Source organism: Betta splendens, chromosome 11 (genome assembly GCF_900634795.4).
Source record: "Betta splendens chromosome 11, fBetSpl5.4, whole genome shotgun sequence".
Taxonomy (NCBI): domain Eukaryota; kingdom Metazoa; phylum Chordata; class Actinopteri; order Anabantiformes; family Osphronemidae; genus Betta; species Betta splendens.
Window position 1 is genome coordinate 4245201 of NC_040891.2, and position 17930 is coordinate 4263130.

General features: G+C 46.3%; 2 protein-coding genes across 2 annotated transcripts in view; both read right to left on the minus strand.

The window, feature by feature from the left end:
• The window catches only part of stmn1a (stathmin 1a), a 268537-nt gene that overhangs the window by 214499 nt on the left and 36108 nt on the right, over nucleotides 1–17930 (minus strand). The gene's annotated exons all lie outside the window — the stretch shown is intronic.
• tbxta (T-box transcription factor Ta) lies at nucleotides 3299–6283 on the minus strand. Its single transcript, XM_029166945.3, has 8 exons — nucleotides 5868–6283; nucleotides 5312–5576; nucleotides 5023–5157; nucleotides 4877–4938; nucleotides 4729–4790; nucleotides 4449–4622; nucleotides 4255–4378; nucleotides 3299–4146 (listed from the first exon to the last, which is right to left on the minus strand). The coding sequence occupies exons 1-8, from the start codon at nucleotides 6050–6052 to the stop codon at nucleotides 3900–3902; spliced, it is 1254 nt and encodes a 417-aa protein (XP_029022778.1). The 5' UTR covers nucleotides 6053–6283; the 3' UTR covers nucleotides 3299–3899.

Consider the following 17930-nt stretch of genomic DNA (forward strand, 5'->3'; position numbering starts at 1 on the left):
TAAATGTGGAAATATGTGTTCAATGTTTTCCTCTTTCTATTATATAACAGAATTCCATGTGTAAACCTGAAGTTGCCCTTAAACAGTATTTGTATGGGTTGCAATGATGCATCTTTAGTTCAGCCCACGTTGTGACTTGTGTGGATGCAGTAACTGAGGACGACCAGCACCTGACGTCCAGTGAGACGAGGACACGGGGCTCCATTCAGACCCTGCTGGATATCGTGCACCTCTGCTAAGTGTAACTTCACTGACGACCAGTTTGCTTACAAGCCTTTTCTCCTTGTGTGACTGTCCACAACTAACCGGACAGGCCTGTCAGGATGGTGAGAGGCCGTCACCATCGCTGTGGCGACTGCAGGAAACATACATTAGCTAATGCTGGCCAGCAAGTCCTTCTAGTGTGTGAAATAGCTCATGAGGTTCAAAAGCACTGCACGGACGTGTGTCTCATCAGCACCGTAAAGACTGGCCTCCAGAACAGAGGTGTGTGTCCCTTATTACGCTATAGTCCAAAATGCAGTGCTTTTAGTTATTTGGGGTCAGTCTGATTTACAGGTTCACAAAAATTAAAGTGATACACTGGACTATTTTCACTCAAATCTTCACTGTGGTGTGTTCAGGAGTTTGGTTAAGTTTTGTTCTTGTTTTGTTTTTGTCTCCTTGCCTTCTTACCGATTTGCCTTAAAAAGAGCCAAAATTGAAGCACAGTAGGATGGTACTACAGTAAATAGGCCGCTTCTATGGTCTAAGGGTGAATCTGAAACTTTTTGAATTTTTAGTCCGCATGTTGAGTCTTGGCCTGTGCACACAGTTAAAGCGTGTCTACAGTTCGGTGGCGTCGGTGCTGGGGGGACACGAGCTCTGGAGTTACAAACTCCATTATTGATTCCAGTAGGAACGAGGAAGGGGATGCCAGAGGCCTGCTGGGATTGCGGCTGGGTGGGGCGGCTGCTGAGGGGCACGGAGGAGGCAGAGGCTGCTCAGCTGAGAGCAATGTCTCACCAAGGTATCAGAATTTCTTCATTAAGGAGACACACAGACATCAGAGGGACTGGGCCGGGGTTCTGGGACGGAGAGGGGGCGGTCTGCAAACACACCTCCCCGCCACTGCCCCGACACGCTGTTCCAGACTTGTTTTTTGGCAGCAGGCGCTCGTAAATCAGCCACGAAGGCCCTGCGCAACGTGACTCGCCGTCAGGACCGCGGTGTTTGCGGAGGCCGCTTCGCCCCTTCCCTCGTCTTGCGTAAGGGGCGCTCGGCGGGCCCCTTCCTGGAAGTGGAGGAAGGCGACGCAAGCCTGGCACCGTCTTCGTGTGTCAGATTCAGATGTTCGCCTTTGTTTTTAGACCCCGGAGCCACGGTTTGGCAGCGCAACATCTGGATCTGTTGTCGAAGGAGCCGCCGTCCGCACCTGGGTGCTGGGCACACTCTGTTAAGCGTATTTGAAGCACACACTTCCAGGGGTGGAGAGGAGGCCGTGTGCAAAGTCGAACACCAACTGTCAATTAGTGAAGGCCAACACAGGCCGTGGGGTCATATTGGGCATATTGGAGGAGAAAGGCTACACACACACACACACACACACACACACACACACACACACACACACACACACACACACACACACACACACACACGATGGGTAGAGGTCCACCAGCAGAACCGCTCCAGACGGAGCAAACATCCTCTACACAACGTCTGGACAACTGCTCACCAGCAAACAGCCTCACACACACAAACACAAACAATGAGGACGGACACACAGTCAGGTTGAGTTGACTAATAAACAGAATTAAGTCATTTAGCTTTTCAATTTTTTTTTATGTAAGTAAAAATAAATTATTTATAACAAGGCCTCCTCATTGCTGCATGGTCCGGCAGTTTATATTATCTGTAGATTAAATGACGTGAAAAATACTTTGTCATCCCTTTATTAGTAATAAAGTATATGTATGTACTATGAAGAGAAATAGCAGATGCTTAAAATTAATGCTTAAAAAATGATATCTCCATTAGTCGTTGAACATTTTGAAGTGTGTTGTGTCGACGCTGACAGCGATGGGCTGCTCAGTCTCCTGAGGGGGCCACTGGGCTCTGCTGCCTTGGCCCCCGGCAGCTGCGGGTCACATTGCTGCTTCATGACTGTTTGCCTGTGGCCCTGTGACCCTCCAGGCTTCATTTGCACCTCAGTGAGGACCACTCCATCACTCCTCAAGGACCGAACCTCTGAGGGCCTGACGCACCCATCTTACCACTGACATCATGGGTGCACGAGCTGGGGATTCATCTGAAATCACTAGAAATTAATAAATGTTTGCTTCGCTATATTACTGTGGTGGTGATTATTATTAGTACCAGTATGTTGTTATTAGGACAATGTAAACTGACTTCAGCTGAACATCTGTAAAAGAAATGTCTCTTTAAATTATTAAATTACACGTCTTACAATAAATCTGTGTAATTTATAATTCAAAATAAAAAAAATTATAAAAAGAAGCTGCTTTGACCCCTCATCTCTTTGATTCAAGCTCAGCTCCTTGAGGCCTGAGAGCTGGAGCCTGCTGGAATATTAACATTATTATTATTAACGGCTGCTGAAGCCGTTGTGGACATTTTAGTAAAATGTGTCTATTTTGAATTCATCAGTTCTTCAGTTCAGCACCTTCGGTCCCCGTGTCCTGACACGCACGTCTGAATGTGTTAGCCGCATGTGGCACCGCTGCGCAGATTGTAACAAACGGGTGCCAGCGAGCGAGAAGCGGCTCAATAGATTTCCCAAACCGGACGATTGTCCATCGACCCTTCAGTTTAATGAGGTGCCAGAAAAGCTGCGTTCACTTAGCGTCGCCGTGCGGATGCGGTTATTTAAAGAGAGACCACATTGCTGGACTGTGGGCTTTACATTTACATGCACGTCATATTTAGCGTAACATTCCTGTTTTTACTTTTTATGAAACCCCCAGTTTGATCTGTGACATCCCAGAATACTATAAAGCTTCATGACACTGCACTCAGACACTTTGATACTATTCATGAACAAAGGAGTTGATCATTTTAATACCTACGTATGAAGACAAGTAGCAACATCAAGTGATGGTAGTTTATTAGGGTCTATAATCTATTCTGAGTTCAGTTAGTTTGTCCTGAAAGTGGTTCTTGGTCTTCAATGCAACACTGTGGATCAACTTGTTTCAAACCTAAATCCTACAGTTGCTGAATGTCTCCCACATGTTTATGAAACACTGCCAAAATCAGTTAATGAATGAAACAAGCAAACTCCGCAAAGCTTGAGAAAACCAACATTTTTAATTTATTATTAAATGACATAAATAAAAGCAAGTACAAATACACGTTTTATGTACATGTTTTTGTGCAGGGAGGACAGAACTGGTTGCGGGTTGCAGAAGGCACTTGTGTCTGTCGGTCCGATGCAGATCATTTGTATTGACACCAGTAAAAGGCACATTTATAAGACGAAACACTGGACGTTAATTTACTCTATTTACACACATATACATATTTATGTTAGAGCCCTTTCATCACAAATATACTTTCAAAATAAAAACAACTAAAGTAAAATCACCGCTCGGTTGAGGAGCAGCCGGGAATCAATCTAAAATATGGGATTATAGATATGTAATAATCAGGTTGAACTGTGAACATGCAGCTCACGGTCTATTGTTATTGTTCCAGTGGGATACTGTCCATACGGCAGATCATTATCAGGTAATCAGCTTTGTTCAGTTTGTCTCCAACCTAACTTCACACCTGTCTGTGAAATGAATCAAAAGGCACATGAGCTTCTCCGAGACTGTACTTCTTGTTTTTTAGTCCTGCTCCATCCTTCGGGGGGGACGGACACCCCAGGCAGTTCAGTTGGGAGTGTTAACAGCAGCTCAGTAGCTCTGGGCCACGGGCGCCCAGGACGCGGTCAGCCTGGCGATGGAGCTCTCGAACTGGGCGTCCCCAACGCTGACCTCGCTCAGGCTGGGGTCGTACATGGAGGACGGTGTGGAGACGGGCAGGGAGGAGGTCAGGCCTGTGTAGGAAGAGCCCCTCAGGAACTGGGAGGTCAGACCTCCGGAGGTGGAGCCGACTGGGGTGAGGGTGTTGCCGGTTACTGACCAGAGGTTGGGGTACTGACTGTGGACAGGGAGGAGCAGAAGTCATAATGTTATTAATAAATCATTTATAACTATTATAACCGGTTATAATTATAACCTTTAATGTAATCGTTGCATCACGGCTCACCTGGAGTTGGACGTGGAGTTGGTGGTGTGGGACAGCGTGCCCATGCCCGTGGAGTTGGGGATCTGGAGCGGAGACCAGCTGTCGTGGGAGGGCAGAGCTCCCGAGGCGTTCTCCATGTAGTTATCTGTGAACAACACACACGTTTACGTCCGATCTGCCCCTTTAATCTGCCGGGTCGGCGAGCGCGGCCTTACTGGTGCTGGAGGCGCGGTGGGGGTAGTGGCCGGGGTACGGGGCGGCCCGGTGGTTCCTCAGGCTGGAGTAGCGCTCGCAGTAGGAGCTGGAGGAGTGGGCCGCCGTGCCGGTGAACTGGGGGGGGCTGCTGCTGGGGCAGATGGGGGCCTGGCCCGGCAGGAACCAGCCTCCGACTGCGAGAATAAAACATCAGGTCAGTGGGATCCCATAAATGTTGCAGCGGATGTAAATCTGCGCTCTTTGAACATTTCGGATGGTGCTGGACGCAGAGGAACTCACGCTGGGAGTAGCCGGACTGCTGGCTGTCCGCAGCGTGATCGGGGACTTCTTTATGGTCGCTCCTGCAATCACACACAAACACTCAGATCCCGCGGTCACTACATTAACGGGGGTGACGTCATCCTCGCCGTGAGGTTTAACAGCTCACCGTTCTTTCGCGTCCAGAAAGGCCTTGGCGAAGGGATTGTGTTTGATCTTCAGAGCGGTGATCTGTGAGGAAACAGGCGGCCGTGAGCATTTCGTTTGATTAGGATTCGATCACTGTGTGGAGGCGAAACACTGGGCACAACTGACCTCCTCGTTCTGATAAGCAGTGACGGCGATGAACTGGGTTTCGGGGAAGGACTGGCTGCTGATCATCTTCTGGATGCCTCCAACTTTCACAATGTGGATCCTGGGCTCGTATTTGTGCAGAGAATTGAGCATGATCTGTGGAAGAACGCAGAGTTAGTGTGTGAATACAACGAGCAAGATATAACGTGAGGTGAATGTTGATATCTCGACATAAATAATTTTAAAAACAAATTCATATTCCAGTTTCTTTGCTTCTTGCTTGAGGCATTAACATCATCTTTCTCCTCACCTGTCCGCCCCCGTTGAGTTTATTGGAGAGCTTGACTTTGCTGAAGGAGACCGGCGCCTTCATCCAATGCGCCCCGAAGTTGGGCGAGTCCGGGTGGATGTAGACGCAGCTGGGGCTCTGCGGCTCCGGCTTGCCGCCGGGGACCCACTCTCCGTTCACGTACTTCCAGCGGTTGTTATCGGCCGCCACGAAGTCCAGCAGCACCGAGTACATGGCGTTCGGGTCCAGGCCGCTGACGCTGGCCTTGAGCACCGGAAACATCCTCCTGCAACGCAGACGAAGGAAATGGTTAACGTGAATGCGTCTGAGAGAGAGGCGTCGACTGCCGATGTTCTCAAAGTCGCCCCATCGTTGCCGTGTTGTACAGCCAATGGACATGATGTTGGTTGACATTAAATAAAGTGTTGCTCTCTTTAAAAATAATATTTTTACAGCCTATCTTTACCCTCCTCATAGTGAGACACCCGTGCGTAAAAGGTCGCCATATGAAACCATCTGCGCGCCGCCTGCGCGTAAATCACGCCAGCCTCCTCCAAGGTCCCGCCGTCAAACCCACCTTCCAGTTTTGGTGACGATCATCTCGTTAGTCAACTCCTTGAATTTGTTCCACAACTCCGCGTCCTCCAGCGTCAGTTTAATATCCCTCTCGGACGCGTCGCCCTTCTCGCTGCCCTTCTGGAACTCGCTTTCCACGGCGCTGAGGAGATGCTCCAGGCGCTGGTCGGGGTTGGAGGAGGTCATATTTCCAAGCGATCTAAAAGATCTAAATCCGCGACGTGTCGTAAAGTCCTCGCTGGCTTAGCGCTGCGGAGAAGAGAGGTGAGGCCTAAGCGGTAATGGGTTCTGGACCTCGAGGCCTCATCAATTTAAGGGCCCCCAGGGACCTCATGGGGAGGCGGGGCGTGGTTTGGGTGCGCGCACCTCGCCTCGCTGACGTCTCCAACGCCGCCTACACACCCGACAGTCAGACAGCGTTTAAAATTTATATCAATCAACTACTTTTGATTTTAGGATGAATTTCCCCAGTCACGCTCCATTGGAAAAGCCCACGTTTGCATCACCAGATGCTGCATCACAGAGTAATCCTCCGTTTAAAAAACCGATTCCAGTGCTGAGTTTGGGATTTGTAGCTTAATCTCTAAATATCTGTCACAGCCTGTAGCATTTAAAGGGCTACACATACTGAGCTGTGCATGCAAACAAAAGGGAGGAAGTGAAGGAAGGGAGCCGTGCCTTTGAACTCAGCTGTATATTTGCAAATAGTGCTAATCTTTTGTTGGCTCAAATCAACATTGGAGAGGACCTGTGTTTACTGAGTATGGGCCATTAGGACAGACTCTGGGCCTCTTTGGTGCCAAAGTGTGGACGGCCCACAAGTGATGCCTAGATTTGCATAATGGACCTGCGCTCCCTCTGATATTAAAGATTTTGGTGGCCGGGCAGAGGTGAGTTCTGCTGTTTATATAAAACATGTGTCTGGGCATAAATGAACCCGCTTCACAGGATCCTCGTTCATTTATCAGAGCATTTGGTGGAACCCATAAACTCCTTGAGCACGGTTTTGATTAGAAACGTGTTACGTCTATGATTTTTTTTGGCTTAATATTGATTTTGGACAGTAATTAAGCTGTAATCACTGAGGAAAATATATGTAACAATATACAACATAAGACACGAAGATTGAAGTCAAATGTGGATTATATTTTATTGTCTACGTACCACTGACATTTTACGCTAACGAAAAAATACTAAATATAGTATGAAACAAAAGCAGCTCAACACAGTCCAAGTACCTCAACATTTCATGTCAATACAGTGAGACACAAATATATCACGCTGCTTTGTTACTTTGCTAATTCCACTCGGACTCATTTTGAATAAAATACTTCCAAATTGCAACAATTTGCCAAATTTCCACTTTAGAGGTGAATGACTCTGTCACATTCACTGTTAAAGGCTCAGTGCAGAACTTAGAACCTGTCTGAAAAATGCACAGAAAACAGAAACGTTGACTTTTTATTTAAATATATATAAGAATGTTTGGTTTGAGTCTTTTGAGCACCACCATCACTATTATTCTTGAGTTCATATCCAGCAGCATTTTAAACACAGGTGACCTATATTCTTCCTTAGATTATTTCACTTTACTCATTTATCTTTTTTTTACCCAATCCTCAGTGTTTTAATTCTTTGGTGATTGGTGTTTGATATATTCTTTTCCTGACACCTCATATGTCTGAGTGTGTGTACTTGGAATTGAGTCAGGGCTTTGGAGCGCGACTCTACTTTACTGCACCACTTCCTCCAGTTCTACAGAGGCCATAAATGTAAAGGGGTTCTCTCACACCTTTCCATCCCGTATCATTCAGCGGCTTCTTCCTCCTCTCCTGTGTGTGTGTGTGTGTGTGTGTGTGTGTGTGTGTGTGTGTGTGTGTGTGTGTGTGTGTGTGTGTGTGTGTGTGTGTGTGTGTGTGTGTGTGTGTGTGTGTGTTTTATTTTGAAGACTGAATGGGAGACAGAGAGTGTTAAAAAGTGGCTGCATACAGGACATAACCCCCCCACAGACTTATAGGCTCTGCTGACCCCCGACAGACATAGTGACACACACAAGCAGCAACAGGATGTTGAGTGAGTGGAGTGAACGTCTGAAATATAAGTTTACTAGAAAACCCACTCGAAGCCTTCAACAGCTTCTCTCCACAGACGCAGGGCTCCGCCGCCCAGCGAGCGGAGGGTTAAGTGATGCAGGCCGCGCTCTGGCATCAGCACACACTCACCTAGGTGAGAAATATTACAGAGGCCTGGTGCTTCACAAAGGGACAGTTATAACGATGCATATTTTCCACAGGGCTTCGCTGGCCTAAATAAGTAAACACAGGGAGGCGGATGAGTCAGTCATGGGAAGAACACACACACAGAATGTCCGCTTTTTAAGGATGACATAAGTTGATTACTGGTTAAAGTGCATAAGTCACAATAACTGAAGGTCTTCTATTATATTTCTGCTAAAGGTTAAAGAAAGTAGTTGATAATATGTGTAACAGATCATACAACATATGATGTGATGGCTCACATGCACTAAGCATTGAACGGGAAAAGTGTATTGTGAGTTTCTCTTTACTTTTTTTCTTATTGAAATCATGTAGATTTGGTTCTGAAGTTGTAGACCTTCGTAGTTTTCTTAATATTCCAATATTTTTGTATTAAATTATTCTAGTTGCTGTTAAAATTGTATTTTTTTATTAAAGAAATCAGCAATTAAATCCATATTATATATATATAAATAATATAACATATATTTATCATATATTCCTACATCTCTATAACCACAATATCTTACAGAATAGAATAATTGAGCATATTTTTTTAAGATATTTTTGAAGGACATGATTGTTTTCGGAAAGGCCGGTCCAATGAATGTTGGCTAAACAGCGCCCCCTGCGACCATACGTGGTAGTTACAGGATTACTGTACATTATGCCTCCTAGTTGTTACCAATATTTCTGAGATACTTGTCCTTAAGGCACGGTGATTCATTTGCCAAATTTATCTAAAATATAGTACAATAGTGTTACAAACAGACTGAACCCTGCTCAGCATGACTCACATCATTGCTTTTTAAAAGTGTAAAATCTTCATCTTGAAAATACTTAAACTGGAAGTAAGGCACTACTGCAGTAATACAGTACAGAAGATCACATGGTGGGTGTTGTGTCTCAGAATTATGACCAGCAGGTATTTATTTATTTTTATTGAAGACTCTTTTAATTGGATTGGATCTGTTGTTTTACTTGAAGAAAGAACAGCAGGTAAAGCCTGCCACCACTTCCCCACATCCCATAGTAAAGGCAACCAGTAAAGTCAGGACACACGCACACACACACACACACACACACACACACACACACACACACACACACACACACACACACACACACACACACACACACACACACACACAGCTCCCCTGATGTGGATTGGGACCTGAGCTTCGTCTGTCGCTTTTGCGTTTCCACTTCAAGTTCAGGAAATCTAAACTTTCCTCTTCTAATCACCCGTCCCTTTGAAAGGGATAAAAAGAATTAGTGGGGAGAGTAATTGCCCCCCCCCCCGACCCCCCACGGCACTCATCTAGGTGCCCTAGTGTAAAGCTTGCGATCTTTGGCATGCTAATGACAGAGACACACCACGATGGCTCCTTTTACAAAATGGAGGCTGACAATAAGGTACATCTGAATAAGATGCATCAACCTGCAAAAGCACTTTACCTCATCTCCATACATTAGGTAACAGTTGTGCAGGAGGCTTCGAGTCAAATTGAAATGGATTTAATTCTAGGATTGAATATATTGTTGTGATGCACATTTAAGATGCATCCCAGTTTATGGATTGTATGAAGACAGCACATTCATATTTAAAAAGCACATTCGCCATTAATTGCAGTTAGACATCTGATCTTCAGTCATTTACATTCAATAACTTCTTATAAGATATATGATTGTGCTTGGGTGGATTCAGTGTGGATTTTTGTAATTTAATATTGTTATATTATGATCTTAGTTTAGGTTTTTAATATGATGAGATGCTCTAAACTTGCAGATTCTCAGCCGTCAAATTCTTTTTCCACCTCATTTTATTTCACACCCGTTTTCTTTCCTTCCAGCCCGTCTTTGCCACTTTTTTCTGTTGCCTGATGTAAATATGAGCAGCTGAGGTCAGCAGACACCAGTGTGTGAGAAAACAGTTAAAGCTCCTCGCTGCAGCTTCCAGCTGTGTGCACATGCACCCACACACCCGCATATAATACCAGTGAGAGCGCACTCCAACCCAAATCCTCATGACGCTAAGAGGACATCAGCAAATATTAACAGGAATCAGCCGTGACTTCAGGCTGGACGTGCGTAGCCAGGCTCCCACTGCCCGTCAGGGAAGACTTTTATAACCTCTCTGCTTCACTTTGACCTGGCTGCGTTTTAGTGGGAGGGTTAAATGACCAGTGGGGAGATCAAAAGGAGAAAGGCCAGTTTCCACCGGCAAACAGTAAGTGTTAAAGGGCTGATGGGAGCCGCAGCCACGAACGCTATTTACTCAGAGTCGGAGGACGTGTGACTTCAGAGCTCATCACCCTCTTCCTCTGTCGCCACTTCCTCTCTCTATAAATGCACAATTAAAATGAGATCTTCACACAACGCGGTGTCACCTCCAGATGCATCAGCAATGAGCTATCAGCATGGTCACCTTCAGTCCTGCAGTCACAGGAGGACTTCGACTAACGTTTCGTATAATATGTATGTGTGGGTATGTTTTCATGTTACATTTACGCTTCAGGAGCAGTTTAAGGGTTTAAACTTAAAGCATCAACTGTATGAGTAAAATTACTTAAAATTTATCGTCCGGGCATATGAAACACCAATTTAAGACTGTTAGTGTGCTATTAGGTTGTGCATGGATGTTTTTATGTGGGAACTGGAGACAATATAAAAAAATCAAGACACTATTATTCCAGGAGATGGAGCTTAGGAGAAAGTGGCTGACAGCCCAGAGGGTTAAATAGAGTCGAGGGGGCACCTGATGTGCGTCAGGGGCCTCAAGACTCCAGAGTCTTAGAATGACATGTTATCATCTACTTTTTATAATTAACTCCTAAATGATGGAAGCTGATAGATGCTGAAGCCAATGCTCCTGTAGCCCGCTTTATCCCACATCAGTCGTATCGATTCCTACTGGAAGGATGCAGCGTTGTCTGACAGACCCAGCAGGCAGCTGTACCTCTACGGGGGCCACATAGAGACACTCAGCGTCTGTCTACAGAGTCTGGAGGGCAGAGGAAAGGAAAAAAAGGGGAGGGGGGGGGAGGGGGGGGGGGGGTCACTGCACTGTAAACTGAAAGAGAAGGGGGGGTTGAGGTAAACAAAGGGGGCCGGGCTGCTTTTACTGCCTTCCCACGCCAGGCAGCAGCAGCAGCTGACTGGAAAGTGTTACCTGGAATACGCCGAGCGCCCACCTCCTCCCCTCCCACTCCCCCTCCGCCGGCCGCCAGCCAATCTGAATGCAGGCGCAGCGACCCAGGTGTACAAACAGCAAACAGTGGGGCAACATCAAAGGCTCTCATTAAAAGACAATAGACGGACCCCCCCCCCTCACCCCCAGCACCCAGCCCTCCCAGCTCTGCTGCATCCTCCTGAGAGCAGTGCCCTCTTCTGTCCTGCTCAGTTCTGGTGGTGGAGTCGACATTGACTTCAGCACAGAGCTGCTTTCCCAAAGCTCATTTATGGTTTATTATGTCTAAAGACTTCAACAACAACAACAACAACAATGACAGTCTGACCTTTATACACTTGCATGTTTGTGCATCTGAAAGCTTCTTACTTATTCCTCTGGGCTGTTGTTCACGCTGCAGTCGGACTAACAGGATCATCACATAAAAGTTTATTTTGATTCTTTCACTGAAACTCAAGTGACACAGACAAGCTCATGTTATTATGACACATTCACTCAGTCGTCAGGAGGCGATCAGGGGGTGATGTCGGTCCACTGAGCACAACTGACGTGAGATGTACTCTACAATTCCTTGTGTTATGTCTTATTTGTCCTAATAATAATATAATATAATATAATATAATATAATATAATATAATGTAATGTAATGTAATGTAATGTAATGTAATGTAATGTAATATAATATAATATAATATAATATAATATAATATAATATAATATAATATAATATAATATAATATTCAATATTCATCATTTATACTATTTTCCTATTAAATTCCTTAACAGCCATCAGCTACGATATGGACGAATGTGAGGGTGGTGCTTTCAGAATAAAGGCGCTGTTATCTTTAGCATTGCACCATCAGTAGTCAGTGAACGGCGCCGCCTCCACGGTCGCACCAGCTCCGTCGCTGAGCAGCCGCGTCTTTGATGGCGCCCAGCGTTTGCACATTAAGCAGCGCGGGGGCCCGCTGGGACCCTCGCACGGGCGTCTCTGCGTCCATCGCAGGCAGAAAGGCAAAAAGGAGGACGTGGCGTGTTATTCCTGCGAGGAGAAAACGCTGGCTCACGCTCTTAGAGAGACACTAAAAGGCCCGCGCCGCGCCGTTAGATGTCCGCCGGCCTGGGAACAGCCTATCTGGACCCCGCAGACAGCAGCAGCCTCCAGCTTTGATGGAGAAGCCTCTTTGTAGTTGGCCTGGAGATGGCTTGTTAGTCAGTAAAAGTGAGGGCTAAATGGCTCCCTAACAGGAAGCAGTTTACACAGTGACGCGCAACCTGCCTGTGGCTCTCTATTGTCCCCAGCCCCATGTCCCACTTCATTACCATTTCCATAAGAAAGGCCCAGTAATTGCCCCTTTTCTTCAGCTGCCCCTTCATCTCGGAGTGTCTCTTCTTCTTTCTAGCCCCCTTTATTCCTTCTCTCTCGTTCCCTCTCTATCAATCTGCCTCTCCGGAGGTGAACGCAAGCGTCCTCCGTTTGAAACGCGCACGCGTTTATGTTACGCTTACTGAGCATGTTCAACTGATTAGGATAAAAACAAGCAGTCACTGTCACCTTTGACCTGATCTCAGCTGAAATGATATGCGTCTCCTTCCGGGTACAGAAATGTGTTGAAATAATTCATACTAATTTAAGTCAATCTAATTATTTTTCTTATTCATATTTGTCTTCATTTTGTTTGCTTGCTTGTTTGTGTGTCGTGTGTAGGAATTGTTGTGTTCTCTCTAGGATTTATAGCTGTTTGACTTCGCTGCTGTCATCGTGCCGGAACATACTAATCACTCCTGTGCTTCTATATAAGACCTGCAATTTATTCTGCCTTTATTCTATATTTATATTTAGTGACAAAAGGCTCAAACATTCTGTGCTGGTGAAAATTGCTACCTTGACAAACAACAATACATTAACAAACCTACAAGTTTGTTTCTAACTTGTCAGTGTACTTTGTCTACTTTGTTTTATCATTTCTAATTACTCAATATTGGCTGAAACTCAGCTGAGAAAAAAATGCAACAACAAAATGAGGTGAATACATCAACCGTAATAAGAAAAAAAATCTTTTATTTCAAAAGAAAATCCGCGATTCCCGTTTGGAGTTGAATACACACACCAAGCGAAAAAAAAAAACATGTTGAAAGAGGCTGGAATCAACACCAAAGAGCATCCACATTCTCACACGTTCGCGGTGTGGCTCATCACAGGTCTGGTTCTGCCTCACTTTGAACTTCCAGGGTGACAACAAGTAAATTCAGCCCCGATAGAATGGACGTATGCGGAGAGAATGGTCCCCGCGTGCCACTAATCCCATCAGGTGAAGTGTGGATGCGTAGGTACGTGCAAACAGCCAGAGTCAAACACGTCGTTTCACGCGCGTGCTCGGTGGGACGCCTGAACCCCACCGACGCCTTCGCGGCGGAGGTCACCGAGCCGGCTGCCTGTGAAGGCCCCGTGTGGGTCGGATGCCGCGCAGAGGGTTTAGAACCTCTAAACGCACGCGTGCCAGCGCTTTACATTGACGTGGATACCTCCAGGTAGTGGTGCTGTCAGGGATGAGGGGAGGGCTGCTACACCCCCCCCCCCCCCCAACCCCCCCGGTGAGCTGAACTGTTTTAATCATGGCCCCATGTGGACCCCGACAAAGGAGCCAGGTCAGAATCACCGTCTGCTCTTTTGTTGCAGGGGGAGCCAGCTAGGCTGGGAGTGGAGCGCAGGCACAGCCGCTGCTCCCATCGCCACAGCAGGCCTCCTGTTTATTTGCTTTGGAGGCTTTTTTATCCCAGGTGACAGTAAAGGTAGCAGGTTCCCAGGATGATGTATTGCCGTGCAATTTTCAGCTAGGAATGGCTGTCAACCGGGCTGCACACACACACACACACACACACACGCACACACGCACACACGCACACACACGCACACACACACACACACGCACCCTCAGAGTATATCCTCCTATACAGTGGATGCTGTAACTGCTGGTACAGTGGATGCTGCATGTTGCTCATTTATTATTCATTCCAGCAGGATATATTTTAGTAGTAAGAGTGTTAACATATTAACATATTAATGCCAGAACCTTCGAGGCTGACATGCAGTTGTCTTTCAGAACTCGTCCCAGGTCCATGGTTTTGCTGATGCAGCATATCTGAAGTAGATGGAAGAGGATGAAAATATTGTCATAATGTTCCGTGGTTGCATGGCCAGTCAGGTCTGAGTTAGTGCAGACAGAGAGGTTTAGCAACATTTAAATTGCATGCGATGACAATTATTTCCCAACTAATTTAGGGATTAATTAGCCTTAAATATTAGTTAATAAAGGTAATTATCTGTGTTGTTTGCTGGGTTGCATTTAACTGTGTGTTTTTAAGCAAGCGGATTGTCTCTGCAGAAATGTGGCAACCATTTGCATTAAGACAAGTATTTGAATATGTAGCGGCACAATAATGTTGTTGCATTTTCTTTTCTCATCTTACAAACGCGTGCAGTGTCTCTTTTAGCTCTCCTGTTGCTTCTGAGAGACACAGCTGCTCGGCACTCTTTCGACGTTTGCTGACATTTTCATTGATCCTGGCGTTGATCTCTGGGCAAATGACCCCCTGGTGTTTATTACAAGGGCGCACGGGGAGGGACACATCTGTACAAATGAGGGGAAGCTTCAGAGCTCAGATACAGACGTGTGCAGACAGTGGGCTGCACGTTTTCTATAGATGAAGAAATGACGCGCGGTCGCCCTCTGGTGGTCACCGCGGATAGCACCGCACCTTGCGTGGCGCTACGGTTCACTCAGCATCACGGTGCGATAATTTAGTCTACTCTGAACATAAACCTCACACAAACTGCAACGTGTCTTTTTCTCCAGCACAAGATTGATGATGAATAAAGCAGAAATCATATAGAGGGGCAACAAAAAAAAAATCCACGCGTCTCCACGGTTTCACTTATCTGGGCCTGCTTTTGTTGCCGTGAATATTATGCCGGGGAATCAAATTACGAGCACAGGCTTTGTGAATGATTGATATAATGCAACAGCGTGCGGTAAAAAATGACTACATGATGTTTTATTCATGAGGGCTTAGATAAACAATAAAATCTTGGCTGAAAACGCGAACGCCCACAGAACAATAGATTCACGAGGACAGCAAACACGTCGGATTGTTGTATAATCGTTCTTCCTTAGTGCTATCACGCGAAAACGGATGCATCCGCCTGCTCTGAATGTAATTTGAATTCTGGTGTCAGAAGAAGGCAGCGGCTAAATATTCCTCGCTGCTTTGAAGATTTTTTTTTAACTCCAGAGGGAGAGAGAGACACGAACGCGTCTCATCAGGCTTTATGGACTTGAACAGTGAGTTTGGACCCTCTCAGAGTTGGACACTGTTTTTGCCAGTGTCTCTCACTCCGCCCGAACCCCGTGACAAACACACGCATTAGCTCGGCTAATTGCTGAGATTTCCAACGAGATGCCTTATGGGTTACCGGGGCTGCCTCGGCCAATTTGCATGGGAAGGTAATTGAATCGCGCGCAGTGTGGGGGGGGGGGGGGGGGGGGGGCGAGGGTGCGGACGCGCCGCGCATCGCAGCCCAATTGGCTCGTCGGACTGAAAAGCCATTTCCGAGCGCTCGATGCCAAAGGGGTCGCTCTCGCATTCACGGAGAGTCCACTCCGCGCAGCCTTTTTCCCATCCACTCCGGCGCTTCTCCCGGCCAGATGACGGGCGGCTGAATGGGAGGGGTCGGTTCAGGTGCCCTCGCGCTTATGTGTGTGTGTGTAGGGGGGGGGGGATGACCAATCACTGCTTTATCTGGAAATCCTGAGAACGGCCGTGGAGGAGGAGGAGGGGGGGGGGGGGGGGGGGGGGGGGGGGGGTCTGTGGGAACGTGGAATGAGGTGAACCCCTGCTGTACAATCCTCCAAGCCGGGGGTTGAGAAATGCTTTGGGACAGAGGCGAGACGTGCACGTCATATGTTATCTACATGTGCAAATTGAATGTACTGATGAGGTCTTCACACACACACACACACCTCTACACCCACACAGGCTGAGGACATTTTTATGCTCTATTATTGCGACTGCGCTGCAGGGAAGGGGCTTTCTGAATGCCATTTATTGACATTTCCATGCACACTTTGGCCCATTTCTTTCCCAAATATTTTGTTCATTTTGATTTTGCATTCTTTGCTAATGCTGACATGATCAATTTCACCCATATTTTTCATATCACGTGATCTGAGGCCAAAATTAAGTAGACACCTCTGTTTCTATTGGAAATAATACATTGCATGGATGCAATAAAATTGTCATAATCCTCACTCGCCGACTCTTTAAATTTGAAAATATTAACAAATTAAGTCTTATTTTCAACTATTTCAAATGCATTTGGGAACTGAGCGCAATTTGTGCATTTAGAGTATTTGGCCATTTTTGCTGGAGACAAGACTTCAGCTTCTTCAACAACAGCTCAACAGGTCTTGTTGGAGCAGCTGTTTCCATTAAAATATGCTGTGGTATCACATGGACGATGGGCTGACTAATAAAACAATAATAATAAGGTTTTAAATCTTATAATCTTATAATTTATATGATATACTTAAAGTACACCTGTGGTACTTAACCATCCATTTTAGGGCTGTTCTTTTCAGACCATTAAAGAACCCTCGGCCGAACTAAGTGGTCCTCTTTCAGACCGTGCAGCACCAGAACAGCGCTGGGCCTCACTACCGCTCACTGCGGCAAACCCGACACAAGCAGGTCGTTATAGCAACAGAGCGACTCCCGTGGCTTTACAGTGTGACTGTCACATGTCATCATACTTTTATCAGACTCTTTTCTTCGCCGCGTCCCAGTTTCCATGTGATTAAATCATTTTATCTTAATAGTAAGTGGGGCTCATTTGCTCCTTACAAATGGATCTATGATGGTGGATGTACAATGCAGTGAATTGAACCTATTATCTATGCGACTTCGGAGCAAAGTAACTGACGCGACAGTGAAAATAATATTAATTTCCTGCAGTTAATGTGCTCCTGAAGTCTGTCAGATGAGCATTCCCACCTTTTCCATTTGCTGCCTCTGCATCTCTCTCGTCATTAGCCGCTGACAAGGGAAACATACCCAGTTCTTATTTATTTTTAGTGCTGGCCTCGAATGGGAATGAGGCCGATTACGCTTCCAAGATGAACAATTTTATGCTGCCAAATTAAAAGAACCCTCTGAATTAGCGAGATAATTGCATGCAATCTTCCTTTAATGGGCCTGTCAGTGATTACTGGCTGCCTCAACCGGCCCTATCAGTAGCAGGGGAGGGGAGGGTGCCGAAATGGACTGTCAATCATATTAGCATAAATGAGTAAATTAGTGTGAGTAGCTCATTGTCAGAGTGAATCAATCCTGACGTGCCACCCTCCTGATCCGCGGCCCGGTTCTGACAGTGTGACGGAGACAAGCTGAGGAGGGAGGGACGGGGGAGGGAGGGAGGCAGGAGTAGGGGAGACAAAGAAATTGCACGTGGGCGCATAACGCTGACAGCCTCGAAGATGTACAATTATTATCTTGAAGGGGTGAAGCGCGTCAGGCAGCGGCCAATCGCCTCCTCGTGGGCTCGTCTGCTTGTTCAGGC

Excerpts from the sequence above, each read along its gene's own strand:
- tbxta (XM_029166945.3), bottom strand. The coding sequence starts at position 6,052 with ATGACCTCCTCCAACCCCGACCAGCGCCTGGAGCATCTCCTCAGCGCC. Across the intron at positions 5,158-5,311 it reads AACTCAACGGGGGCGGACAG|ATCATGCTCAATTCTCTGCA; the intron begins GTGAGGAGAAAG and ends GTTCTTCCACAG. Across the intron at positions 4,939-5,022 it reads CTGCTTATCAGAACGAGGAG|ATCACCGCTCTGAAGATCAA; the intron begins GTCAGTTGTGCC and ends GTTTCCTCACAG.